The sequence below is a fragment of the Camellia sinensis genome, chromosome 15 (genome assembly GCF_055761805.1).
Source record: "Camellia sinensis isolate YWXY chromosome 15, ASM5576180v1, whole genome shotgun sequence".
Taxonomy (NCBI): domain Eukaryota; kingdom Viridiplantae; phylum Streptophyta; class Magnoliopsida; order Ericales; family Theaceae; genus Camellia; species Camellia sinensis.
Window position 1 is genome coordinate 51,882,338 of NC_138975.1, and position 27,202 is coordinate 51,909,539.

At 34.8% G+C, this 27,202-nt stretch overlaps 2 protein-coding genes across 5 annotated transcripts; one reads left to right on the forward strand and one right to left on the reverse strand.

The window, feature by feature from the left end:
* Positions 1 to 1,128: 1,128 nt before the first annotated feature.
* Positions 1,129 to 15,785, forward strand: LOC114270896 (uncharacterized). 2 transcript variants are annotated; one of them, XM_082910445.1, is made up of 7 exons: positions 1,254 to 1,636; positions 7,641 to 7,895; positions 13,019 to 13,277; positions 14,326 to 14,362; positions 14,731 to 14,836; positions 15,187 to 15,297; positions 15,432 to 15,785. In XM_082910445.1, exons 1-7 carry the CDS (start codon positions 1,295 to 1,297, stop codon positions 15,546 to 15,548), a joined length of 1,227 nt encoding a protein of 408 aa, XP_082766571.1. In that variant the 5' UTR covers positions 1,254 to 1,294; the 3' UTR covers positions 15,549 to 15,785. The 2 variants fall into 2 exon arrangements, with proteins under 2 accessions (XP_082766572.1, XP_082766571.1); XM_082910446.1 differs by lacking the exon at positions 7,641 to 7,895 and having other exon boundaries at positions 1,129 to 1,636.
* LOC114270894 (Tetratricopeptide repeat (TPR)-like superfamily protein) lies at positions 14,435 to 20,442 on the reverse strand. Of its 3 annotated transcripts, none has more exons than XR_003632131.2 (3): positions 20,143 to 20,435; positions 16,869 to 18,594; positions 14,435 to 15,029 (listed from the first exon to the last, which is right to left on the reverse strand). XR_003632131.2 is itself a non-coding variant. In XM_028212519.2 (2 exons), exons 1-2 carry the CDS (start codon positions 20,330 to 20,332, stop codon positions 17,081 to 17,083), a joined length of 1,704 nt encoding a protein of 567 aa, XP_028068320.2. In that variant the 5' UTR covers positions 20,333 to 20,442; the 3' UTR covers positions 14,435 to 17,080. The 3 variants fall into 3 exon arrangements, 1 of the variants encoding a protein (XP_028068320.2); XR_003632130.2 differs by lacking the exon at positions 14,435 to 15,029 and adding an exon at positions 15,749 to 15,880; XM_028212519.2 differs by having other exon boundaries at positions 14,435 to 18,594; positions 20,143 to 20,442.
* Positions 20,443 to 27,202: the final 6,760 nt, after the last annotated feature.

Below are 27,202 nucleotides of genomic sequence, written 5' to 3' on the forward strand. Positions count from 1 at the left end.
GAAAACTTTATTCATATATAAAAATCATACAAAAAACTTCACGAATAATATGGCGATGTCACTTTTATAAACAATATCATTTCTATACGTATTTTGTTTTGAAATATAAAGTCTGTAATAAGTTACATCATTTGATATGAAATATCTCTACTTTTTTTATTTTTATTTTTTGGACGTGCTACAAAGTGATCCATAATTAATGGGCAATCATATACCATATACACTCTACCACAAAAATATATAATTTTATTATAAAATTTTATAACATCAATTATAAAATGTGTAATTTCATCATAAGTTGGTATAATAAAATATTCATAATTTTATTAATGTTACAAAAGTTTATGATTTGATTACGATATTTTTTTATTATATCCATTTACAAAGAGATTATACATTTTATAATTAATATTATAAGATTTTATGATGAGATTATATATTTTGTGATAAAGGCCTGTAGCATTTTCCTGAATTAATAGAGTAGAAGTAGTTGAACATTGAAGCACCTCCCAACTATAAACGCTGCTGACAATATGCAATCTCTGGGTCGAAAAATTATTAGCTGGTCCAGGCAAAGCGTGTTTATGTTCACTCAAAATTAGAAAGATTATGTCATCATCGCACCACGTGTTTCTATTCTCTCAAAATTAGAAAGATTATGTCATCAAGTACTTATTTAACGAGATAATATTATTTTTTATTATTTTTTTATTTTTAAAGTCATGTACTATCAGTTTGGCATATTGTTAATATAAAATTTTTAAAAGACTGAATAATTATTTATACACTCCACTAAGTATTAAATATCAAGTCTTTTGTTGCTGTTAATGTCTCAATATAAAATCATGAGTCACACTTTGTTTACTAATCATAATTCTTTTACGATATGTTTGATTGAAAGATTTGATGAAAGAAATAGAAAGAGAAAAGAAAGTGTAATCTCACTTTTTATTTGATTATAATAAAAAATACAGGAGAAAATACTGTGATAGAAAAATGCGATCTCACTTTTTATATTTTAGGTTCATAATTTGAAATTCGAATCCTATCCATTCTTTTTTTCTTTTCTTTTTATTTCTTTTTCTTTTGCCACTTCTTTCTTTAAATTTTCCAACTAAGCCTTAAAGTGTACTATCTGACCATGGTCCAAAATCACCAAATAATTTCTCTTTGGGTGGTTGAAAAAACTGTGATATGCCCCTTTTCATCAGCAATGGGTTAATGCTACGAGTTTGCGAAGCGTTGTTCATTTAAGTCGTTTGGTACCTTTATTCCTCTCTTGAACTCTATTCACATGGAGAGAGAGAGAGAGAGAGAGAGAGAGAGAAATAGTGAGAATGTGTTGGTGAGAGCTAGTATTTTTGCTACAAGTAATAAAAGAAGAGCATACAAGGAACAAAAGAAGAGCAGAGAGAGAGAGGTTATGATGATGGAGCAGACAGAGGTGTCTGTCTCTCTTAACAAAACTACTAGTGATGAATCTAAAAAAACAACAAAAGAAGCAGAAGAAGAAGGAGGAGCAATAACTACAACAACAAAGAGAGCTGTGGAGTGCATCTATGAAAGCAATGCGGACGAGCTTAACAAAATTCGTCTCATGAGGGCCTTTGTCCAAACACAAGATCCTTCTTCCAAGGTTCCTTCTCTCCCCCTTTTCTTTTTACGCTAGATTATGAATTTCCATAAGAATTTAAAAAGAGAAAGACAAAAAAATTATATTTCATTCACATAAAAAGGAATAACTTTTTAATGTTTCATTTTTCTTTCAGTCAACAAATTCTCTTTAACTCCTAGATCCAAAGCAGCCACATTTTCCTTTCAGACAACAAATTCCTTTCAACTCCTAGATCCAAAGCAGCCAAAGATAAATTAAAAAAAAAAAAAAAAAAAACTATCATATTACAAAATTAAACTGTAACATAATCTTTGTAAAAAATAAAACTTGACATAATTTATCATACATTCCTATTATTCATAACAAACATGTTATTAGCGCGTTCAATTCAGCCACAGGATCTCTAGAAATTTAATAGATATACACCGAAATATATAGATATACATACTATATTTTACTTCTTGTTAAACCAAATATTAAAAGCTTAATGTTTAATCTAATTAATGAAAATTCTAGGGCAAAACTTGAAAATTTCATAACATCAAACAAATTGAGAGAGTTCATTCATTAACCCAGTTAATGAAAATTCATTAACCTAGAGCATTAATTACAATTCCGGCTAATGTTTACCTTCATTAACCCACTGCAATTTAATAAAGAAAGTGAGGAACTAATAAAAAATTGAAAAAAAAAAGAGTTCCTAACCTAAGTGTCTGCTTAAGAAGCAAAATTAAAGAAATCTGAGACAGATAAATAAAAAGAAAAACACTATTAGTAGGAGTACTTCTCAACAAAAATATATAAGAATCTATTTTCATGTTTGGTGAGAACCTCAACCCATTTGACTAAGATGAAATAAAAATTATTGTTAACATGAAATTCATTTTTCCTTAACCCCCATTTGATTATTAAAGAGAAACTCAACCCAATTAATATTAACATTAACTCATTTAATTGAAAAAAAAAATAAAAACAAAAAAAAAATAAAAACAGAGGATAGAGGGTAAAAAATAGAACAAAAAAGGCAAAAACTAACAACAAAACAAGAGTTTTTTTTTTTTTTGCTTTATGCTGTGTTTGGTTGGGGGATTTGGGGAGAAATTTGGAAAGGGAAATAGAAAAGGTAGGTGAAATGTGAATAAAATATGCCTATATTTCACCTAGTTTCACACACCTTTTCCCTTTCCCTTTCCAGATCGCTCCTCAAATCCTTCAACCAAACACAACATTAGATTCTTAAGCCATTTGACAACACAACATTAGATTCTTAAGCCATTTGACTGAAGAAAAAAAAAAAAAAAAAAAGTGTGTTAACACGATGGTAGGTATGATGAGATGAAGAAAAAAAATCATAAAGCTATGAGCTGCAAAAAAAAAAAAACAGAGTTAAAAAAAAAAAAAAAAAGTGAGGAGATAAGAGTGTGTCACCTAGTGATGGATGGTGGAGAAAAAATAAAATGGAATACAAAGAGCTTTATTCTTCAAAGAGGTGAAGCTCACAGTTTTTTGTTCTTCAAAGCTTCATTCTTCAAAGAGAGCTCACAGTGATGATGTAGAGCAAGGATCCTCTAGAGTGATTTTTTCCTAAAGTTTCCTAAAGTGCTACAGTGTATGGTTGAGATTTACTGGCAAGTCACATCAATTTTTCTGATGTGACTTGCCAGTAAATCTCAACCACACAATATAGCACTCTAGGAAACTTTAGGAAAATTTCACTCTAGAGGATCCTTGGTGGATGATGTAAAGTGCAGTGGAATAGCTAAGAGTTTGACAGTTGGACAAATCTGGATCATTGAATGAGACAAATCTCAACCATTTCAGATAGTTTGTAATAGAGATATTTTCAAAAGTAAATTTGAGCTATTGTTTTTAAATGAGATAGATCTAAACTATTAATTAGAAGAGTAATGCTATATACCACTAATTTATCATCACTAATAGCACCACTAGTGAGGTGGCAATTGAAAAAAAAAAAAAAAAAAAAAAAGGCACAAAACACATGTGGCAGCACATCATTAGAGCCACCACTAATTAGTGGTCTAAAGCATGGTTTTAAAAACCAGACCGGACCGGCCGGTTCAACCCGGATGGGATTCCGGTCCGGTCAGCCCCCTTAAACCGGCCAATTGTAAAAACCGGCCTATTTATTGAAAACCGATGAACCCACTGATTAAACCGGTGAACCGGTCGACCCGGTCACAGGTTGATCGAACCGGACCGGTTTCAATTTTTTTTTAAATTTTTTCTTCGTTTTTTTTATTTTCTTCCTTTCTTTTCTTTCTTTCTTATTTTATATATATATATATATATATATATGTAAAATATAAGAATATAAGAAAATTTTAATTTGAAACTCTTTTTCAAGGGTCTCCTCTTGTGAGGAATCTCATTAAGAGCTTGATGAAATTATTGTGAAAGTCTTCACCTATTTATAAGAAAAAAATTCTTTCAAAAAAACTCAAGAAATCCATGTGGGATTCAATCATATGTATTGGAGGGAATATTGAAATTTTGATATCCCTCCAAAATTTTTGCTTTCCTTTCAATCAAATTATTTGAATAAAAATCATATGGAGGGAATATTAAATATTTGATTTCATCTTCCAAAATTGAAATTAATAATATTTTAAAATATATTATTATATTTTTCAGTAAAAAAAATATTAGGACAAATATTTAAGATAATTTAATATTTTTAATTTATAATTTTATTACTTATATTTTTATTTAAATATAATTTTAATATATTTATTACGTCACGGTTCGATTCCAGTTCAACCCGACAGTTGAACCGGTGACCCGTCCACCCGATGCCTTTTCCGGTTCGTTCACCGGTCCGATTTTTAAAACATTGGTGTAAAGCATTTTTGTAATTAGAAAGGCATTTTCAAACCGACCCTTCCATTGTTATATAGATATATATTTTTAAATTTAATTTTTTTAAGTTTTTTCTTTGATTTTAGTATATTTTTTCAAAAACATAATTAATTGATTAATTTTTATTTATTTTAAGGCCTTTTTAGCCTAGTTGGATCTAAAATTGAAAAATAAAATAAAATAAAATTCAATAAAAACAAAAAAAATTATTAAAAAAAAATTATTCTCTCTTATTTTGGAAAGTATCAAGATCCTCTCCTTCATCTCTCTCCTTAACTCCCTACTTGTTAGGTCATTGGGTCCACTTTTGGGTCTAATTTTGTTAATCTGAACCATTCATATTTTAAGATTTGTTGAGTATATCATACCTGTAAAAAATTAAATTGATCGGATATCAGAAAGCATGTGTTCAGAAAACTGTTTATTAAATATTTTTAAAAAATAGTTTGTAGTTCGATGATCCAAAAATATAGTTTCTGATATCCGATCTACTTGATTTTTTACATATATGATATAATCACAAAATCTTAAAATGTAAACGGTTTGGATTATCGAATTTGGACCCAAAAGCGGGCTCAATAACCTAGCAAGTAGGGAGCTAAGGAGAGAGATGAAAGAGAGGATCTTGATTCGGTGATGTAACCCAAAAAAGTTAAAAGGTTGTTTTTTATCCGAGTTCCTAAAGTGATATTTTGAGAAGTAGATTAAAAGTTAATTTTTTAATTTATTTTAAAAAAACGTATAAAAAATTAAAAAATTAAAAAAAAAAAACTGAACAAACTGTCCTTTAATCCAATTGTTAAAATAGGCCAAAATAGTTCTTCCCTCTCATCATTTTGAGTCCCCTATCTTATCTATCAAGAATTATTCACTCACGTGATTATAGCGGAATTGTTCCGTATCCATTTCTCTCTCCTATTGACGTTCCCTTCCCACTTTCTCTCACTCTCTTTTAATGGGAAGTTTTGGTTCAACGATTTCATGGAAGAAATTGAAAAGAAAAAGAAATGAACGTAAAATAAAATGGATAGGTTTTGAATTTTAAATTATATTTGATTGAGTTGAGACTATTTCAAATTATATTTGATTGAGTTGAAAAATGAAAAAAGAAAAGAATATAAGTAAATCTAAAAGGTAAAAAGTAAAATCGTATTTTTTTTTTTTTTTTTTGAGATTATTTCAAGTTATATTTGGTTAAGTTAAAAAATGAAGAAAGAAAAGAATATAAATAAATCTAAAAGACAAAAAGTAAAATTACATTTTCCTTCCACTTTTCTTTTTCCTGTGTCTCCATTTAACCAAACAAAAAGTGAGATTACATTTTATTTTTTCTTTTCATTTCTCTTATCAAATCCTCCGATCCAACATAATCTTAAGGTTTCATTTTATTAAAAAAATAATTTAGTAGAAAGTAAAAGAAAATGAAGTGCAAGAAAAGAAAATATTTTTTTTTTGAAAGCATTTGATTAAAATGAAAATTTTGTAAGAAAAAAATTAAAAATTGTAAAAGTTAATTATAAATAACTCACACATTTAATTTTTTTTTTGTAATTTTTTACAAGAAATTAAAAATTAATTACAATGTTAATATGAGTTACATAAAATAAAAAAATTAATTTTCTTTTATGTTTCATCATTTTTAAACTAAACAAATTCATAAATGTTTTTTTTAAAAAAATTCTCTTATTCTTTTCTTTTTCTAAAAAGTAACATAAAAATAATAAATCTTATTATTTAAATCAATTAAAAACAAATTGAAGCCCCGAACGTACCACATAATTTTTCCACAGGTCACGGGCTCACCATTCTCTCTCCCTTTTCGTAAAGGAGATACGATCAGATCGAATTTGGATCGTACAGTCATATCAATCCCTCTTTCTTTCTTTTCTTTTTCAACTTTTTTATTTACTTCTTTTATTTTTATTTTTTTTCGCTTTTTTAAAAATCATAGAAAAACTTAATGTGAATAAAAATAAGTTTCTCATCTCCATGTGAAACTACAAACAAATCGAACTATTTATGAACTAACTCGATTCATTGAGGGCTCAACTTGTTTAATAAATAAGTTGAACTCGAACTCAATTGGGTTGGATTTGTTTATCTTTATTTAAATTATATATTAAATAAATTATTTATATTTTAAATAACATATAAATATATATAAATAATAATAATAAAATCTTATTGAGCCAAGCCGAGCTGAGCCAAACTCGAGCCCAGTTAATTATCGAACTGAACTCGAGCTCAATAAACAAGCTTGATAAATAAACGGGTCGACCTCAAACTTAACAAATCTCGACTCGACTCGTTTACAGCCCTACTTCCATATACTGGTTGAGATATTTATTTGTTGTTCATTATCTTTGATGGGTTATTTGTCCAATTAAATGAAGGGAAATGATAAAACTTACAAACCATATTTTAATTATGACATAAAGCTTACAAACCATCACACCACTACCGCCACCGTCACCATCCTTACTGCACCTCAGTGCCATCACCACCACCTTGTCACCACCTACCACCACCACCACCACAACTAACATCACGCAACTACCCGACCACTGTCACCTCTACCACCTTCTCCTCTTCCTCCTTCACTACCATATCAATGTGGCTGCCACCACTCCAATATAACCATTAATACATTAGTTTCAACATCAAAAAAATATTTTGTACCAGAAATGAACTGAGCATTAGTTCTTTTTAGAGTTCATGTATAATTGTAGTAGACACAAAGGAAAATGAAGGATGACTCTTTGCTCAAACCATATCTACTTTCCTCTACAACCAGCTGGTACATGTTCTTTTCCAAGCATGCTAGCTAAATTGCTTTAAAATGGTTTCTTCTTGTTAGTGTATATACATAGTTATATATTGTTGATTGGTAGTGATTATCATACCTGCTATATTTAATGTGTGTGATTGATACACCTTCCTTCTTAATGTAACCTTCCTACATAGTGTACATTCTCTCTTCCTATAAATATAGGAGTCATTGTACTTTATTCAACACAAAAACATATATAGAGTTTTTCTTTTCTCTCTACATTATTTATCGTGGTATCAGAGCAATAAATTTTGTCTTCACTCTTTTCTTTTGTTCATCACTAGAATACATCATGTTATTTCTGGTTCTTCCTTTTAGGTACTGATTACACATTGTCAGGCTATCCCGTTCAATATTTTTCCACCAACCACACCATCATCTTTCTCAGAATCTTCTCATGATTCCAATGCCACCACACCCATTGTCAAAGGGCCTCTCACGCGTCGCCTCCGTCGCCGCACATTACTGTCTTTTGTTGCCACTCGCCAACGCGCCTCCACGCGCTTCTCTGTGATCGCTAACGTCAACCCTCAGCCACTGCTCCACGCCAACCGCCGCTTCACGCCAAGCAGAGTAAGCCAACTATCGCCATCCTCTTGTTAACCTACACCATGCACTTTCACTATCATGCGCCGCGCCTTGCTCACACATGCTGACCTTTCTGTTGACATCAACTTGCCATCTGCTGCTAATGTTAGCCCTAGTTTGGCCCACTTCTTGTTTTGGGCTATTGTCATTCATTTTGGGGGTGTATTTTGGTTAGTTTGGTCACCTTTCCACCTATTTTCGACCTTCCCAACTCATTGGTACGCTCTATTTTTGTCAATTTTGCCACCAAAGGGCTGTTTTTATTCTATTATTTTTAGAGAATTCCACACTATTATGGATCGATCCGACTCTGCTTATCCTATTTCTGTCAATCTTGATGGATCTAATTATGTTCTCTAGGCCCAAGCCATGTCTGGATTTCTCAAAGGCCGAAAATTATGGCGCATTATTACTGGAGATATGCCTAAACCTACAAAGGGGGCTGAGAAAACTACAGCCAATTTTGCCGATTGCTTAGAAGACTAGGACAGCAAAAATTATTAGATCATCACTTGGTTCCACAATACCTCTGTCACATCTATCTATCTTCAGTTTAGTCGCTTTCAACTTGACTTAGTTGCTAAAGATATTTGGGACTTTCTCAAAGAACGATATGAAACTACTGGACTTGCACATTAGTATCAGCTTCAAAGTCACCTTTATCGCATGCGACAGGAGAATGGTCAGTCTATTAATGATTTTTTGTCTCAAATATATTCTGTCTAGGATCAGCTTGCTCTTTTTAATCCTACGGGGCCTCATCCTGAAGATGCTGCTTTATTTATTGAATATCGCAATCAGCAATGGTTGGTTCAATTTCTCATGGCTCTCACCCCTCATTTTGAACTGATACGTTCATCTCTTGCATTGCACTCCCTTGCCTTCTCTTGCACAAGCTATATATGAGCCTCTATTTGAGAAAACTCATCTTAGTCCTTCCTCTACTCCACATACAGACTCTGTTCTAGCCACTCCTCAAATACAGAGTTCCTCTTCTCTCCCACAAACTCCTCAATGCAGTTATTGTCAAAATTGTGGGCTCCCATCTGCTCATCTTCTGGTTCATTGTTCAATCAAGTTTTGTTGCTACTACAACAAAACTGCCCTCGGCCATCTCTAGTACGATTGTTTTCACAATCCATCACGTGCATCCTCTACTGGACCATTCTCCCGTAGATCTCACTCACGGGGATGTTCTCACCATTTCGGGAATCAGTCTCAGTTTATGCCTGCTCATCGCACTGCTGATGTTGCTTTTAAGGACTTCTCATCTTCTGACCCTTTGGATCTTCCACCCCTGTCTTCTCTCAAACAGATGCCTAATTAAACAGATTCTCTCCATTTCTGGTATTTCTCCTTCTATTACTTTGTCTGTCACCTCAAGTACATCTTCTTGGTGCTTTGATTCTGTATGTTGTAACCATATAATTTCTGACTCTACTATTTTTTCTTCCACATCTTCTTCTCTTCATATTCTTTCCATACATACTGCTGATGGTTCTCTTATATCTGCAAGTCACATTGGTTTTGTCTCTATATCTGACATGTCCTTATCACATGTCTATCTTATTCCTGCTCTCACTTTAAACCTTATTTCCATTAGTCAATTATGTGAACACGGTCTAACTGTCACCTTTTTTTGCTAATGGTTGTTTGGTGCAAGATCCTTGGATAGGACAGACCCTTGGGATCGACCGTAAGCATGGACGTCTCTATGTGCTCATTCATCTTCATGTTCCAGTCTCCACTCCGGTGGTTGCCCCTACATCTGCTTCATTTGTCTTTACATTATCACCATCTTTGGCATTATCGGTTAGGTCATATTTCTATTAGTCGATTGAAATCTTTAATTTCTAGTGGTCAGTTAGGTAATGTCTCTTCAGATAATTTGGATTGTTTTTCTTGTCAACTTGCCAAACAGCTGGCTTTGTCCTTTAATAAAAGTACTTTTGTTTCTTGTGCTCCTTTTAATCTTATACATTCTGATATTCGGGACCCATCTCCTACACCCATGGGGGGAGCACGCTATTTTGTTATTCTTGTTGATGATTTTTCTCGTTATACTTGGATATTTCTTATGAAAAATTGATTTGAACTCAAACAACTTTATTACAATTTTGCCAAAATGATTCAAACCCAATTTTCCAAAACTATAAAAATCTTCCATTTTGATAATGCTATGGAATACAGGGATTCTAAATTTTTATCTTTTCTTCAGAGTCATAGTACTCAGCCTCATCGTTCTTGTGCCGACACATCCCAACAAAATGGACGTGCTGAACGAAAACATAGGCATATTCTCGATACTAGTCGGGCTCTTCTCATTTCTTCATCTTGTCTTGAAAATTTTTGGGGGAAAGCTGCCCTTACTACTGTTTACACCATCAATTATGTTCTAACCCCAATCCTTCATAATCACACACCCTATGAGTGATTATATGGTACCTCTCCCTCTTACACTGCTCTTCAGGTTATTGGGTCTGTATGTTTTGTTCTTCTCTAACCTCATGAACACACCAAACTAGAACCTTGTTCTTGTCTCATTTCTAAGCGTCTTCATATCTCTCGCCACGTCGTCTTTTCGGAACATAAAATGTTTGCCCCATTTCTTCCCTTTACTTATCTTCTCCAACTTCCACTCTCCACTTTACTAATCCCTCTATAGATTTATTTCCTAATAATTTTGATGCAAGTCTTCCTTCTCTAGACACGCCATTGCTTATGCCTGATCCCATCGAGCTTGTTCTCCCTGATGGTCCTCATGATGTCTCTTGGGCTTTCTCGCCTCTTTATAAGTCTTCACCCTCTCCTATTCAGCCTCCTTCTTCCGATCGTCCATAAAGGGTAACATAACCTAATGTTCATCTTCGTGATTATATTATTGGTTCTACTACCTTTTCTACTTATGAGCCTTTCTCCTATCGTGAAAGCCTGTTCTAAGCCTCTTTGGCAGCAAGCTATGACTGATGAATTACAGACATTAAACAAAACTCATACTTGGAATGTTGTTGATCTTCCCCCTGGTAAGATTGTGATTAGGTGTAAATGGGTCTATAAAATCAAAACTCATTCTGATGGATCTATTGAGCACTACAAAGCTAGTTTGGTTGCTCGGGATTTCACTCAAGAATATGGTATTGATTATGAGGAGACTTTTGCTCCTGTTGCTCATCTCACTTCTGTTCGTAGCCTGATTGCTATTGCTGCTACTCGTAATTGGGGCCTTTTTCAAATGGATATGAAAAATACCTTCCTAAATGGTGATCTTCTTGAGGAAGTCTATATGCAACCCCCTCCTGGGTCTACTGTTCCGATCCATAAAGTCTGCAAACTGCAACGAGCCTTATATGGACTCAAGCAAGCTCCTCGTGCTTGGTTTGCTAAGTTCGGTGCTACTATACATGACTTCAGCTTCACTTCTAGCTCCTATGACTCGACTTTATTTGTTCACACCACTGCACAAGGCACCACTCTCCTTCTTCTTTATATGGATGATATGATTATCACCAGAGATGATGAGGCTAGTATTCTTCGCCTCAAATAGTTTCTTAGCCACCACTTTGAGATGAAGGATCTTGGTACTCTCAATTATTTCTTGGGTCTTGAAATCTCTCATGACTCATCTAGCTATTTTCTCTCTCTGACCAAATATGCTTCTGATCTTCTCGCTCGAGCTGCACTTACTGATTGCAAAACTGCTTCTACTCCAATTGATCCTCAAACTCGTCTTACTCCTCTTGATGGCACTATTCTTCCTGATGCTACCCTCTACCGGCAGTTGGTAGGCAGTCTTATCTACCTTACAGTTACTCATCCTGATCATTCATATGTTGTCCACATTGTCAGTCAGTATATGTCGACTCCTCGCACACCTCATTATGATGCCCTGTTTTGCATTCTTCGCTATCTCAATGGCACTTTATTTCATGGTTTTCACTATTCCTCTCTATCTTCTCTCAAGCTTCATGTTTATTCTGATGTTGATTTGGCTGGGGATCCCACTGATCGTCGCTCCACTACTAGCTTTTGCTTCTTTCTAAGGGATTCACTTATTTCTTGGCGCAGCAAGAAATAGACTCTCACTGCTTGCTCTAGTACGGAGGCTGAATGAATGTCAAGCTCTTGTAGATACTACCCAAGAACTTTTATGGCTCCGATGGCTCCTTGCTGACATGGGTGTCGCTCCTATTGATGCTACATCTCTCTACTATGACAACCAAAGTGCCATTCAAATTGCTCATAATGATGTCTTCCATGATCGCACTAAATATATTGAGATCGACTGTCATTTTATCGGCCAGCATGTTGTTCGTGGCACAGTCCATCTCCATTTTATTACCTCTGCTGATCAGCTTTTTGATATTTTCACCAAGGCTCATCCCCTTGGTCGTTTCAGTGACTTAGTTTCCAAACTCATGTTGGTTGATATCTATCCACCTTGAGTTTGCGGGGGACTGTTAGTGTATATATATATATGTAGTTATATATTGTTGATTGGTAGTGATTGTCGTACCTACCATATTTAGGCCTCGTTTGGAAACAGGCTAATTTAATAATTTTTTGGCTATTTGCCTAAAATTTGAGTTAAAAAAAACTAGTATATTTGGGATGACTTTTTGGCTTTTTTACGAAAAGATGTGCAAAAAGTAGAGAGAAAAGAGAATTTTTGACTTTTTGATATAGATTGTTGGCTTTTTGGCTAATTTAGTAACTTTTTGACTTTTTGGATAAAATGGAGGGTTTCCAAACGAGGCCTTAATGTATGTGATTGATACACCTTCCTTCTTAGTGTAACCTTCCTACTTAGTGTGCATTCTCTCCTATAAATATAGGAGTCATTGTACTTGATTAAACACAATAACATATATAGATTTTTTCTTTTCTCTCTACACTATTTCATCACTTCTACAAAAAGCTATATTAAAAGAACTAACTAAATTTTAAAGATTGAAACATTGAAAAAATAATGATGATCAAACAAAATGTAAGTAGTGGATACTAAAGCATTCGCCTGCATTGTGCATATATACCATGATTAGATCATTGAATTTTATTTATTTATTTATTTTTTTGGGGGGGGGGGGGGGGGGGACGAAATGGATTTGCAGGATGCAGATGATTTGATAATCAGAAGGTTTCTCCGGGCCCGTGATCTAGACATAGAAAAGGCTTCAGCAATGTTCCTCAAGTACTTGAAATGGAGAAGAACATTTGTACCGAATGGATTCATATCCGCTTTAGAGATCCAAAACGACTTAGCACAGAACAAAATGTTTCTTCAAGGAATGGATAAAAAGGGACGTCCCATAACAGTTGCCTTTGGTGGTAGACATTTTCACAACAAAGAAGGTTTGGAGAAGTTCAAACGTATGTTCCTCACATCTTTCTATGTTTTTTTTTCACTTTTTTCATGCTTAAATTAGGTGTCATTGAAGTTCAGCTACACTTTGTTTGGTTCCATGAAAAATATTTTCCAAATAATGCGCCAATGGTTGTATTAGTGGCAGTGTTATTGGAGGTGGAGTGGTCTTCTTGTACGATTTTAATCCAAAAATATTTTTCATTATTCAAAAGAAGAAAAAAAACAAAACAAAAACAAAAACCAAATAAACTCATTTTCTATTGACCACGAAAAACATTTTGCTTTGATTTTCTTTTTTCATCAGACCAATTGTTTTACAAAAAATATTTTCCCCAGAGTTACAGTGAAGGCAAAGAGGAATAATAACCTATACAAGGAGCTCAACAGAGGACAAACATTGAGACAAGTTATAAGATATCTTTGATTCAACTCTCATCTCTCAATCTTAATTGATACATGTAATTTGCAAGTAATTTTAAGTATCTGAGATTTACTTTGCAAGTAATTGTAAATATATGAGATTTACTTTGCAGGAGTAGTGCCATGATGAGGTTCCTCAACATTAAAATAAAATATAATAAAAAATGAAGAATTATCAATTTCCTTATAGTTCTTTTAGAAAGGATTAATTACATCAAAACCCCTCATCTATGAATCCGTACATATTGATCTCCTCAAATATGAAAATCATATAAATACACCCATTTTAAAAGCGATCTAGAATGGGTGAAAATCATATATTTTTATAGTAGAAATGATCAAAAAAATATACAAGTTCATAGATCAAGAGATAAAGTAATATTTGCTAATAATTGAAGGACTCTTATGCTGTGTTTGATTAGGGGATTTGAGAAGAGATTCGGAAAGGGAAATGAAAAAGGTAATTGAAATGTGAATAAAACATACCTATATTTTACATAATTCTACACACCTTTTCCTTTCCAAATCCCTCAACCAAACACAGCGTTATCGTAACTAGCCCATTAATTTACCATGTCGATGTCCAAGTTAAAATAATTATTGATTAAAACCATTAAACTCTTCTTTTCACAGGTTTCACAGTCTTTGCGCTTGAGAAATTGTGTTCAAGGTACTGCTTTCCTAAGAAGCTAGCTCTCTTCAGTCACTCTCACACACATGCCCACACAAGCCTGCAAACTCATTTCAGTGAACCAAACTAAGAGCTTGTTTGGTGTAGTTTCTAGTAGGTTGAAAGCTGATAAATCATAAACCAAAAGCTAAAAGCACATCTTCTTTTACTTCCTAATAATCAGCTATTTTCCACTTATTTAAGTTACTTCTACCTCATAAACTACAAATAAAAACTGCACTAAAAACTAACACATATTCCCAAAATAAATAAATATATATATACAAGTAGCTCCATAAACTGCACCAAACAATCCCTAATTCTTGTGCCCTAATGAGGCTATATCTGATGTCACATTGATGTCTCAGGATGCCAGCAGGACAGGAGAAGTTTGTTGTTATCGGCGATCTTGAGGGATGGGGATATGCAAACAGCGACATTCGCGCATACCTGGGAGCTCTATCCATTTTGCAGGTTTAGCCCTCTGTATATTTCTTCACTCTGCAGTGTTCAATTTCTTACTCAACTTGATCAAGATCTTGTTGATTGGACAGCACAACCAGGACATACTGGAAGCTTCTTCTGCTGAAACTCAAAAATAGCCTCCTTTTTATCTAGGGTTTGGGTTCTAGACCTTCCAGTGATCGGAGAGACGCCCAAACTTTTCCTGCAATGTACCCTATTTTCAGTTTGTATTTGATGAAACGAACTATCACATAAACATAGAGGACAAACCGATCTAACATTTATATTAAGAAGATCAAATGTAGTATTTAGTGACATCGAATAACTAGTAATAACTAACAACTTGCTGATAATGGCAGGACTACTATCCAGAAAGACTTGGGAAGTTATTTATCGTTCATGCGCCTTACATATTTATGGCAGTGTGGAAGATTGTATATCCATTTATCGATGACAATACTAAGAAGAAGGTAAAAAAAAGTCTGAACTCTCTATTTTACAAGCAAGCTAACCACAGTCAAATGTCATGTATTATGCTCAAGTGCACAATTGAATTGTATCACAATATGGTAAACTAATCATTCTGTGTCCCATTCTGTCATAGATCGTGTTTGTGGAGAACAAGAAACTGAAGTCGACTCTGCTACAAGACATTGATGAGAGCCAGATTCCGGAGATTTATGGAGGCAAACTGCCATTGGCTCCTATCCAAGATAGCTAATTAGCAATATTTAATGGAATAAATTAGTCTTCACAGAACCAATCATGCACTAGCGGTAAGTAGTTGCTATGTTGCATTTCCAAGGTCATGATTTGTTTGACCTGTCTTGTGTTGTACAAAAACCTTGATGAGTCTGTTTTTGAGTTTCCAAGAAGGAATTATCTACTGTGTTAAACGAACAATGTAGTATCTATTTAATTGTTCAATGGTATAACAAAGAAGAATTGTTGTAATTAAGAGGAGGATAAATATTCGTGTTTCTTTGCACCACTTGCTGAGAGGTCCAACACTACAGCCATTGCGTCCCAGAGCATGTGATTTAGAACCATAACCTTCAACATCAATCAACAATAATCAGAAAACCTGCTATATATGACCTGAAAATAACATCAAGAATAACATAGTAGTACTACATATACTGTCCTGACTGAAAAGAATATTTAAGAAGAAAAATTAGCATTGCATTTGAGGCTGTGTCTGAATAATAATGAACAACCATTTGTACACACTAGTGTGGCTTGTTGGTCAAACACAATGACCTTCAGATGCTAATTGGTCCATGATCATTCATGAAGAGTGTATAAAGCTAATTTAATTAACCTTTGATGCAGGAAGGTTCAGATCTAAGATAAGTTTTGAAAGGCAGAGCAGGATAAAATTAAGAATCATTATTTCTAAGCTTGGGATTATACATCAAACAAGTTTAACTAAGCTGGAATGCTGGTGAAAACGAGCAAATTGAGGACAAAAGAAAGCAACAGAGCGAGTTAGAGAGAAAGGAAACTCAAAAAAAATACTTGGTTGTGTTTAGGTCATGGATTTGGGTATGGATTTGGAAAGGCAAAGAAAAAGGCAAGAGAAATAGGGAAAAAATTTAGCTTATTTCATTCACATTTTCCTTTATCTCTCCAAATCCCTAACCATATTTATGATCCAAAACCACGGCCTAAAGATGTGTAGAATTTTATCAAGACTAAACCCATAATAACATTTCAAGTATCAACAAAACTTTCTAAGTGGAGAAGAAAACTTTGGTATATGCCCTTTTAACAGAAATTATGTAACTCCAAGGTAGACTCAAATGATGCATAACCGACAGTCAAACTAAATCATACTCAGTATTGGAAATTTACCAGATATTTCTAGTAGCATGGCTAAACTATGTTAAACATACTATGAGCCAAGATAGAAATTTCAAAGCTTATATCTCCTCCAAAATTAGGAAACAACACCAGAAACACAATAGCATGAGCAATGAGTTTAGAAAGACTAAGAAAATGCTTAGCTTTATGACCATGCAAAGCACAATTATTAGAACACCTTGTGGTTGTTTGGATCACATTGTGTGCTTCCATCTGGTTCGAGCAGCATTGGCATAAATGGAACACGCTTAAAGTCCAATCAAGCCAAAAAGATTGGCTTTGCACTACTATGCTTATGCAGATGCATAGCCTTAGCAGATGCACTCTAGTTTGCAAACTTCAAGGTACTTTGACTTTATTTTTTGGTTTGCCAAAGTACCTTAAAGTCTACTACCAATAATCTCCACAAGTACACACACCACCATCAAACCGATGAAAACGGATACGGTCCCTCACAATTATAACCCTGTTTAGTATCCTTGAAACCACTTTCATCCAATAATGACAGTCAAGACAAGTCCGGAGGTTTTTGGTAATCTGGATCTCCATTCCAGGGCTAGTTTTTAAGATCCCATATGCCAATGCCAATTTCTCACTGTGATAATTCAGATTTTCCTCCTTTTCCTCATCAGATACATCCATCAATACTAACTCTATTGCAGGAGAAAATCCCTCCATTTTGGCCCGTCGAATCAATCCTTCCAACACCTTGTATATTGCTTCCCTTTCCAAGTGTGATACATCACCAGCTTTAAATTGATGAATGGCACCTGCCATCTCTATCCAACTCTTTCCTCTATATTTACGAATTCCATTCTTTTTCATAGTATCTCTCACTCTCTCGGCACTATCCCATTTGTTTACAGAACAATAAATATTTGATAGCAAAACATAATCCCCACTGCCGAGTTGTTTAATTTTCTTAATAGCAACTTCACCCAAATCAGAATTTCTCTGGGTTCTACAAGCACTGAGAAGTGCCCTCCATATTACAATATCAGGCTCCATTGGCATTTCTTTAATGATTGAATAAGCTTCATCTAGGTGCCCAGCTCGACCCAAGAGATCAACCATTGCTCCGTAATGCTCAAGTTGTGGCTGAATTGAGTAACATGTCATTGAATCGAAGTACTTGTGACCCTGTTCAACCAACCCACAATGGCTACATGCTGTAAGAATTCCAACAAAAGTTATAGAATCAGGTGAAACATTTTCCACCTCCATACGAGAGAATATTGCAATTGCATCTAAAGCAAGCCCATGAACTGCTAGCCCATTAATCAGTGCATTCCAAACAGATACATCATCTCTTTGAATAGTTTCAAATATTTCTTTTGCAGTTTCAATTTTTCCACATTTTGAGTACATGTCTATAAGTGCAGAACCCAAAATGTAATTTAGTGCAATTTTCTTCTCAATCATTAAACCATGTGTCCATTTAGCATGATCACGAGCTCCTAGTCGCGCACAACCGGTAATAACAGATGCAAATGTAAAACCATCTGGCTCAACATTTAAGCTCAACATCTCCTGGAAGATCCTTAAAGCCTCCTCAAAGCATGCATTTTTTACACAACCTCCAATCATTGAGTTCCATGAGACTACATCACGGGTGGGCATGTTGTGAAATACCTTCTTGGCAATATCAATTGCTCCTATCTTCATAAAAGTCACAATAATCAAATTGGCAGAGATCAGATCAAAATCCCAACAGGGAATTTCATTGCAAAGCTTATGAGCAAGATTGGGGCAACCACAAGATGCATATATTGATGTAAGAGATGATATGAGAGATTGGTAGGTTCCGTAACCAAGTTTAATAATTCTAGAGTGGGTTTCAGCTGCAGCTCTCACGTTAGAAGAGAGTTTGCATGCTTCAAGAACATGGAAGAGTGTTTGATGATCTGAAAGGATTATCCCATGATACAAAATCAAGTTAGAGTGGGAGAAGAAAAAAAAGAAAAAAAAAAAAATATATCCTATGGAAACTATTTTCAACAAAAGAGTTCTCATCTATAATGAATGACATACAGAAGTAACAGATCCATCTGAAAAAAGAACAACAAAGGCTGCAAGAGCTATCAAAACAGTATAGTAAAATTGGAAATGTCACAATTGAACATCTAGTACACGACATTAGAAAATGGAAAATGCAAGAGAAGAACTATATTTTAGTTCTACAAGCTTGTAGTGATAGTCATGTGAAAAGGCACATACAAGGTAAGAGAGAGGAAACTATAAGTGCATGTATCATATGTAAACACACACTCATATGTCTGGCAGGTCATTCTTATTGTGCATCATAAAATTAGTATCGTACAAGAGAAATATAGCAAGAAGATGCTTCTCTCAAATACTAAAAAAATGAATTTGAAGATAGAGGATTTGACTGTGTTGCAACAAGTTTACACTTGATATTCATTTAAGAGGACAAAAACCATGTAAAAGATACAAAGATATGATCAAGTTATTCTTTCCATGCATACAATTTTAGCCATCATATTATAGCAGATCAATATACTATTAAACCTGATAATTGTCGTCTCTTCCCTTTTCTTTTTTGCAAAGAGTGTTTTAGGAATGTTTCTTTTTAACAGGGAAATAAAGTAAGCAAAGACAACATGAATGGACAAAAAAAGAACAAAAGGAAATGAGAAGTACAAGCACAACGAGATACAATTCATGATTCAATCAGCCGAAAACAGTTAAAAAGAGAGACAAAATTTTAAAACGAACTAAGGAATGCATGTAATTTATGATTCAATCATCTGAAAACAGTTGCAAAGAGAAACAAAATTTTAAAACAAACTAAGGAATCTCTCTCTCTCTCTCTCTCTCAGTTAAGGTACTAACTGATTATTACCAATTCAATTGAAAAAACACACATTTCTTCACATTTTGAGGGTCTAGGAAGCTCCCCAAATCCTGACCACTTTTCATCATCTTCTAAAATGACAACCAATTAGTGCCAAATAACTACATAAACACAATGGCATTAGGAGGAGCAAGTACTAGGTATCAAGTTAGGTCCAAGAGGAATATTTCCATTGTCAAGCTCTTTTCTTTTCTTTTCTTCTTTTGAGGTAAATAAGCTCTCCAGAAAACTAGTATACAAAGTCAAACCAATATTAAAATACCATAAACTATCTAGACCACTAAATTGTAGGACTCAAACACCATAAGGTAGCACAAGAACACTGATAAAGCCTCTCATCCAACTGTAGTAAACTACAAGTTTCAATAAAAATTCAAATTCTGATCATCGTATTAAGCTCTTCACAGAAACATAACCAAGAAATTTATGGGTCTCAGCCAAAATTCATAATGGTATCAAAGCGAATCAAAGGAATATTTTCACAGAAAACACCAAATACAAATGCGACCCAACATTTGAATACAGTAAAAAAACATACAAATCAAAGCAAGTTGAGAGAGAGAGAGAGAGTACTGACCTGTATTTGAATGAGGAAACTCTGATGGAGAAAATGCGGATTTTCGAGTGGAATTCAGAGAAGGGTCGTCGTAGTTACTGTCGCCGGAAAACATTGTCAATTTTGCAGTGCGATTCGGACGCCATGATAAAGATAAAGAAGAAGAAGATGAAGAAGCAAGTCTAATCGCTGCAAGTCTCAGCATTTGCATCTACGTGATTTTTGAGAATCAGAGTGAGAAAGAATCGGAGTTTTCACAGACTCCTCTCACCATTCGTGGTGGTGTAGGAAGGGGCACTTGAGGGATGACAATTTGAACCGGGCGCGATGGACCCGACCCGACCCCAATTAGAATAGTGTCTTTTTGAAAAATACTTCCAATGAGTCAGAGATGGTATTTAAAAATAAATTCTCGATACTTTTCAGGTTGGGAACGGTGATATGTTTTTCAGTCCCGGCCTGGCCCCATCCTCGTCCTCGTCCCCGTTTTCTCCCGAGCTGAAATTACATATATACCTGCTATATCTATTCATATATATACACCTAACCCTCTATCCACCGAATCAGTGAGCAAAAAGAGCAGAAGAGAGACACTACCGAATCAGCGAGAGAGAAAGAGAGCAAAGAGAGAGAGAGAGAGCAAAGGTGAGGAGAAGATTGGAGGAGCAGAGAGAGCAAAGAGAGAGAGAGAGGGAGAGAGAGAGAGAGAGAGAGAGAGAGCAAAGGCGAGCAAAGAGCACACAGAGAGAGTACCGAACCACCGAATCACTCTCTCTCTTCTCTCCCAGCAACCGTCGCTTCTTCTCCGCGCCACCGCAACGACTGTCGCCTCCTCCTCCTCTCCTCTCCTCTCCACCACGGCAAATCTCTCTCTCTGTGTGATGTTGATGATGTTGTTTGATAATGATGTTGTTGCTCAGATATCTCTCTCTCTCTATTCAGATATCTCTCTGTTTGTGATGTTGATGATGTTGTTGTTGACGTTTGATGATGATGTTGCTGTTAATTTTTTTTTTTTTTTTGCTCCGGGAAATTTTTGGGGTCGGGGAAACTCGATCCCCGTTAGGGGGCAGGGATGGGGACGGTGATAGGTTCTTGTCGGGGATCGAGGTCAAGGACAAGGAAATTTTCATCATCGGGGATCGGGGACAGGGAGTGTGATCCCCGGCCCCGCCCCGACCTGTTGCCATCCCTAATTCAGTTATAGTAGGTCACCGTACACAACATATTTTTATTTGTTATTAAAAAATTATTTTATTTTTTATTTTAAAATAATTTCATTTTTGTTGTCAACGCAGCTTGTTTGATCTGGTTTTTCAAAATTTATTAGGAAAATTTAGTTAAAACCCTTTTATTAGATCTTTATTTGGTAAAAATGACAGACTAATTTATTTTTCTTTATAAATCCCTTGAGGAGAAAATATATAATTGAGTAAGGACAAAATAAAATATCTTTTTTTTTTTTTCCTTTCTTGAATAATATTGTCAGAGTAACATGTTACTGTGAATCAAAGTAACATATTACTATAGTGATCCCGATTTAGACCTGACCCATTTATTACTTTTGAATCCAAGAAACAATATTCGTGATGGTCATTCCTTTTTCTTCATTTTTGGTTTTGGCTTCGGGGGTCGACACCGTCTTTGTTGGTGTCGACATTGCCTTCTTTTCCTTGCCTTGTTCTACTCCAAGGGTCGATACCAACCTTAGAGGTGTCGACACCATCTTGCTGCTATGTTCTTGGAATAGCTACCGAAATTTAGTGTCGACACCAGCATTGGTGGTGTCGACACTTGTCTTTTATTATTGGCCTCAAAGGTTGACACCAGTTTGGGAAGGGTGGACCATTGTCTACTGCAGAATTTGAGTTTAGTTGCTGAAATTTAATGTCGTCACCTTGGGTCCAAGGGTCAACACCTTATCTGCTGCCAGCTTTGTCTTTTTGTCAATTCTTCCTGAAGGGTCGACACCACCGACACAAGGGTCGACCCCTGTGAGTTTTCTTTTAGATTTTAATTCGGTTTAGGGCTCTACTTCTTGGGATTTCAACTTGTTCTTTTGAGTTGACTTTGGAACTTTATTTCACTTTAACCTAGCACTATAAATAAGGCCCTCACTTACCATTTTCTTCATTTTATCTTCTCTTTTTCCTCTCTAAACCGTGAGTCACTCTTCTCTCTCTCTAAACTCACTTTTTCACTCAAAGATCTTTAGATCTACTCACTTAGAAGCATCTTCTCACCTTACTCCTTTAAGATTAAATGTAGAGCTTGTCGAGGGTTTCGTTTTAATCAGAGCAAATCATTATTTCGTCACCGTCAACTTTTGGAGTTTTCTTCCTTCTTCCTCTTCTAAGTTTAAGGTAGGGATTCTCTGCACCTTAATATGATTTTTAACTTAGTTATTTGTTCTTTCTAAAACAATATTGTGATTTTTAGAGATTTTGGACAAATCTAGGATTGTGGTTGGAAATAAAAAAAAGAGGGGTTTTCAAATGGTTTGTTGGAAATGCTTGTAGAAAGGTGTTTATTGTTGATCTATGATGAAGTGATGGGTTTTACCTTTGAAAATGATTGGTAAAGAAAAAAAGAAATTTTGCCCTAGAAATCTCAAATGTTGATCTTGTAAAGATAATAGGAATGATGTTGTATATTATGTAATTTGAATGATATCTTTCTCTACTCAAAAATGATTTTGAAAGAAGACGAGGTTTTGCTTTAAAACCATGGGTTTGACATGTGTTAGAAAAATATTGAAGGATGATGTTGATTTTGTAAAATCACTCACGTCTTGATAATGGTGATGGAGGATATTGATGATGATGGTAGAGTTGGATATGTTATATCGCTTACATCTTGGAAATGATAATAATGTATATTGTTATTGAAATTTTTTGTTTATTAGAGATATCTATTTTGAGCTATCGGTAGAGGATAGCTATGAGTCTTGTAAAAATTGCATGAGAATTAGGTGAACTAAAACTAATTTCTCATCCATGTGCATTGAACATTGTTGCTTGTTTAATACATTGTAAATGTATATGATTTTGAGAAAAATGGGTGAATGTGAGAAAGAGGTGTGTTGTCGCGACCCAAACCCGCTCCTATGGGTTTAGTATTATAACCGGCCAGTAATCCGTGATTACCAAAGGCCTGCTTAACAGTAATAACAGTAATACAGAGTAAGGGGCTAGCGGAAGCCAAACAGTAAATAAAAGATGTCCAATAAGCTGTGACAGTCTGAATGCGAAAAGACTTTTATAAACAAACCACATTCATAAACAAAACATATATATACATCTCAGATACATAAAAACATTCAGGTTAGGGACCAAATCCCTTCACCATAGCTGTACAGTCCGGTCTTAAACATTTACTACAGAACAAAGACAAAGGGTGAAACTGAGACACCCCAAAATAGCCCTAGCTTAGACAGACTTGGGAACCTCGAAGTGAGGCACAACGGTTGGCTTGACAAAACGGGAGCTTAGCTTGACGCTTCTAGCATTGATCCGGTGCCTGGACACCTACATATAAATATAAATAGTGAGCTAAAGCCCAGTGAATAACAGTTGTGTAAAGAGGTTAAGAATGAATGTCCTTTCAGTATTTAAACAGTCATATCAATCACTCAGAAACCATAGCAGTCATATGTGGTACATCCAATAGCAAAACAGTACAGTAGGTCTTAATAGACCGAACAGTCAGTTGATGGCCATCATAACAGTAAACAGTAGTAGTTCCGAACATTGGAACCAACAGAGATCTCTGTGACAGTAGCAGTAACAGTACAGTAACAGTAAATTGCTATGGATGCCACAAATACAGTTTACAAATAGGACAAACATTCATTCATTAAACAATAACGTTTCAGTAAGTAGAACAGTTGATCATTCAGAAAATAATCATAATTGAACATATCTTTACAACATTGTTACTTACAGAGCACGGGGCTATAGACAAGCTAACGAGCGTCCTTGGATGCCGACCCTACAGTTGCAGAACGGACACACACTCGGGATTAATAACTTAGCCCCTATTTATACTTGGTGTGGTTCTATAACATTATCCTCATTAAGATGCCTTAAACTAGGCCTAGGAATGCCTAGGATGGAATGAGGATGCAAAGATGTACTTTAAAACACTTTTCAAAATTTGCTGAAAACAGGGGTCTCGCTCGAGCGTGGCTTTCTTCGCTCGAGCGAGCTTACCAAAATAGAGGGGTCGCTCGAGCGTAAACTCCTTCGCTCGAGCGGTCTGTAAAAATGCAAAAGTACTGGTTGTTGAAAATCTCTACTCGATGCTCGTTCGAGCGTGAGACACATCCTTCGCTCGAGCGTGTGTCTGCGTGCACCAAAAAACCTGAGAGCTTGCAATTCACGCTCGAGCCAACATTCCGTTGCTCGAGCGGACCTCTGAACACACAGGTGCTCGCTCGAGCGAGGAAGCCAAATTCTGGGTTTTCCAGATTTTCCTTCAAAGCTCAAACCATGCATTCAACACATCAAAACTCAACCTTTTGGGCCAATTTTCTGAAAAACACTTGAAAACTCATAGTATAACATGTCTTCGAAGATCAATTTGTAAAATCAAGCCCAAAGGTAAGCCAATTTGAACACAAATTCAAATGTAAACATGAAGAACAATGCAAAATCATACATGCATGAGTTCCCATGAACTCTAATGCCCCAAAACATGATCAAATGCAAGTTTTAGCTCAAGAACATGGTGAATTCATGGACCTCTACTAAAATATGCACATGCATGTAAGGATTTCATGCAAAACAACTTCAAATTTCAAGAGCATGTACATTCATGCATGAATTTACTCACAACTCAACACTATAAACCACTTCTTGGATCTAAACACTAAATTACCATGAACCATGCAAGAAATAACTTAAATTCATAATCAACAAGGCGAATTCTCTACCTTAGGTCTTGAATTCCAAATATGCTAGCTCAATTTTGCAATTGCTCTTCAATTCTTCTAAAATTCAAGTCAATTCCTTGATGAACTCTATTTTCTCCTACCTCTCTCTCTCCCACGGTTTGCTAAAGAAGATGGATGAAGAAATGGTGTAACAAAAATGAATTCAGCTCCAAACATGTATTAACAAAGTGGTCCACTAGTATGGCAAAAGTGTAATTAATTTTGACTTAATAATTTAACATTATTTAATCTAATTTAATCGTTCCAAATCAAATTTACATTATACCTACCATAAAATCACATAAATTCTAATTAGCATAAAACACTAATCAATTTTTGATTTAGTCGTCGATAAGGCCTTCAATTTACAGTTCGAAATTAAAACACGAACAGATCATTTAATGGCAAACAGATAGAAATGCAATTAAAGCAACATACTCATGCAATCAGTTCAGAATTTCAGTCCGATCAATTACTTATCATGCTTAATCATAGATTAGCACTAATCAGAGGTTAGGGTTGTCACATGTGTATCACCAAATCAAGTTGGCGTGTGTGTCCAAGGTGAAAGTCTCGAAAAACGCGCGTATACATGGGTGCCGATTACCGCGGACGAAATATCTATAAAATGGCAATAGTAGAGCTTTTATAGACTATGTTTACATGGGTACCGTTGGACGGTTTCCCGTGAATGAAATGTCCGTCAAAGGTTGTACCGGTTTAAGAATTGCCCCTTGTTTTCTATTGTAAAGGACACAATTTGAGAATTGTGATATAAACTGAGCATAGCATGGTTTTTGGAAAAGAATTGTAAAATGTTTTAATATGAGCATTGCATATGCATTTCATTTTTACATATCTTCGTTAAGATTCATATATTGTGTTGGATTATTTCTACTGGGTTTTGGCTCACCCTATATGGGAAAACCTTTTTCAGGTGTTGGTGATATGCATCTACCAAGGACTTAGCTTGGGAGGACTGTGAAGCTGAAGGCTCCGTTTTGTTATTTTATATTTAATTTTGTACAAGCCTAGGGCTTTATTTGTATTGAGCTTAAGACTCACTTTTGATATACCCAAGCACTGACTTGGAAAGATATAAGCCTTTAGGGCATATGATTATCTATTTAGCTTTCACTTCTTTTTACTATCTCGTAACACATGTTGTAGATTCATGACATTGCATGTGTCACCATTTGTATATCAAACTTTGATTAACGAAAGCTTATCAATTCAATTATGTTGACATTTATTGGTTATTGTGAGATGGATGTGTATATATATATATATGGTGTTTATTTTGGGGCGTTACAGTTACTGTCAAATAGAGTAATTGTCAAACAGAGTAACATGTTACTGTGAGACAGGATAACATGTTACTGTCAAACAAAGTAACATGTTACTATTATTCTTTACATCAATTTTAACGGTAATAAATTTTTTTTTTTAAAATTTCATAATCAACATGGATCTTATTTGATCGATCTTGATGAGAGAATTCTAAAAATAATGATTTTATTAAAAATCGAATCTACATCAAAAGTTATATTATTTTAAATTTTAACATTTTGATAATAGTGATATTTGTTGGACTTTTTAAGGAAAACATTTTGTACTTGTCCTTAATGCATTAAAATTTTATGGGTAAATTACACAAATAGTCCGTGTATTTTACACGATGTGTCAATTTGGTCCATGTAGTTTCAATTTGCTCGATTTTGCCCCTTAATTTAACGGATTATGTCATTTTAGTCCAGTAAATAACGGTTGTTAAGTTAATTTAATGGAAGGTTAAACAATGTGTCAATTTGGTTCGTGTACTTTACACGATGTGTCAATTTGGTCCATGTAGTTTGAATTTTCTTGATTTTGACAGGGACTAAATTGACACATTGTGGAAAATACAATGATCAAATTGGCACATTGTTTGACTTTCCGTTAAATTAACTTAACAACCGTTATTTATTAGACTAAAATGACACAATCCGTTAAATTAATGGGCAAAATCGAGCAAATTGAAACTACAGGGACCAAATTGACACATCCTGTAAACTACAGGGACTATTTGCATAATTTTTCCAAATTTTATTATAAAGGGGGTTTTGGTCAAATTCCCCTATATTTTACAAATGTATTTAACATACCCTC

Excerpts from the sequence above, each read along its gene's own strand:
- LOC114270894 (XM_028212519.2), bottom strand. The coding sequence starts at position 20,332 with ATGCAAATGCTGAGACTTGCAGCGATTAGACTTGCTTCTTCATCTTCT. Across the intron at positions 18,595-20,142 it reads GTTTCCTCATTCAAATACAG|ATCATCAAACACTCTTCCAT; the intron begins GTCAGTACTCTC and ends TAATCCTTTCAG.
- LOC114270896 (XM_082910445.1), top strand. The coding sequence starts at position 1,295 with ATGGAGAGAGAGAGAGAGAGAGAGAGAGAGAGAAATAGTGAGAATGTG. Across the intron at positions 7,896-13,018 it reads GCCGCTTCACGCCAAGCAGA|GATGCAGATGATTTGATAAT; the intron begins GTAAGCCAACTA and ends ATGGATTTGCAG. Across the intron at positions 14,837-15,186 it reads GAGCTCTATCCATTTTGCAG|GACTACTATCCAGAAAGACT; the intron begins GTTTAGCCCTCT and ends TGATAATGGCAG.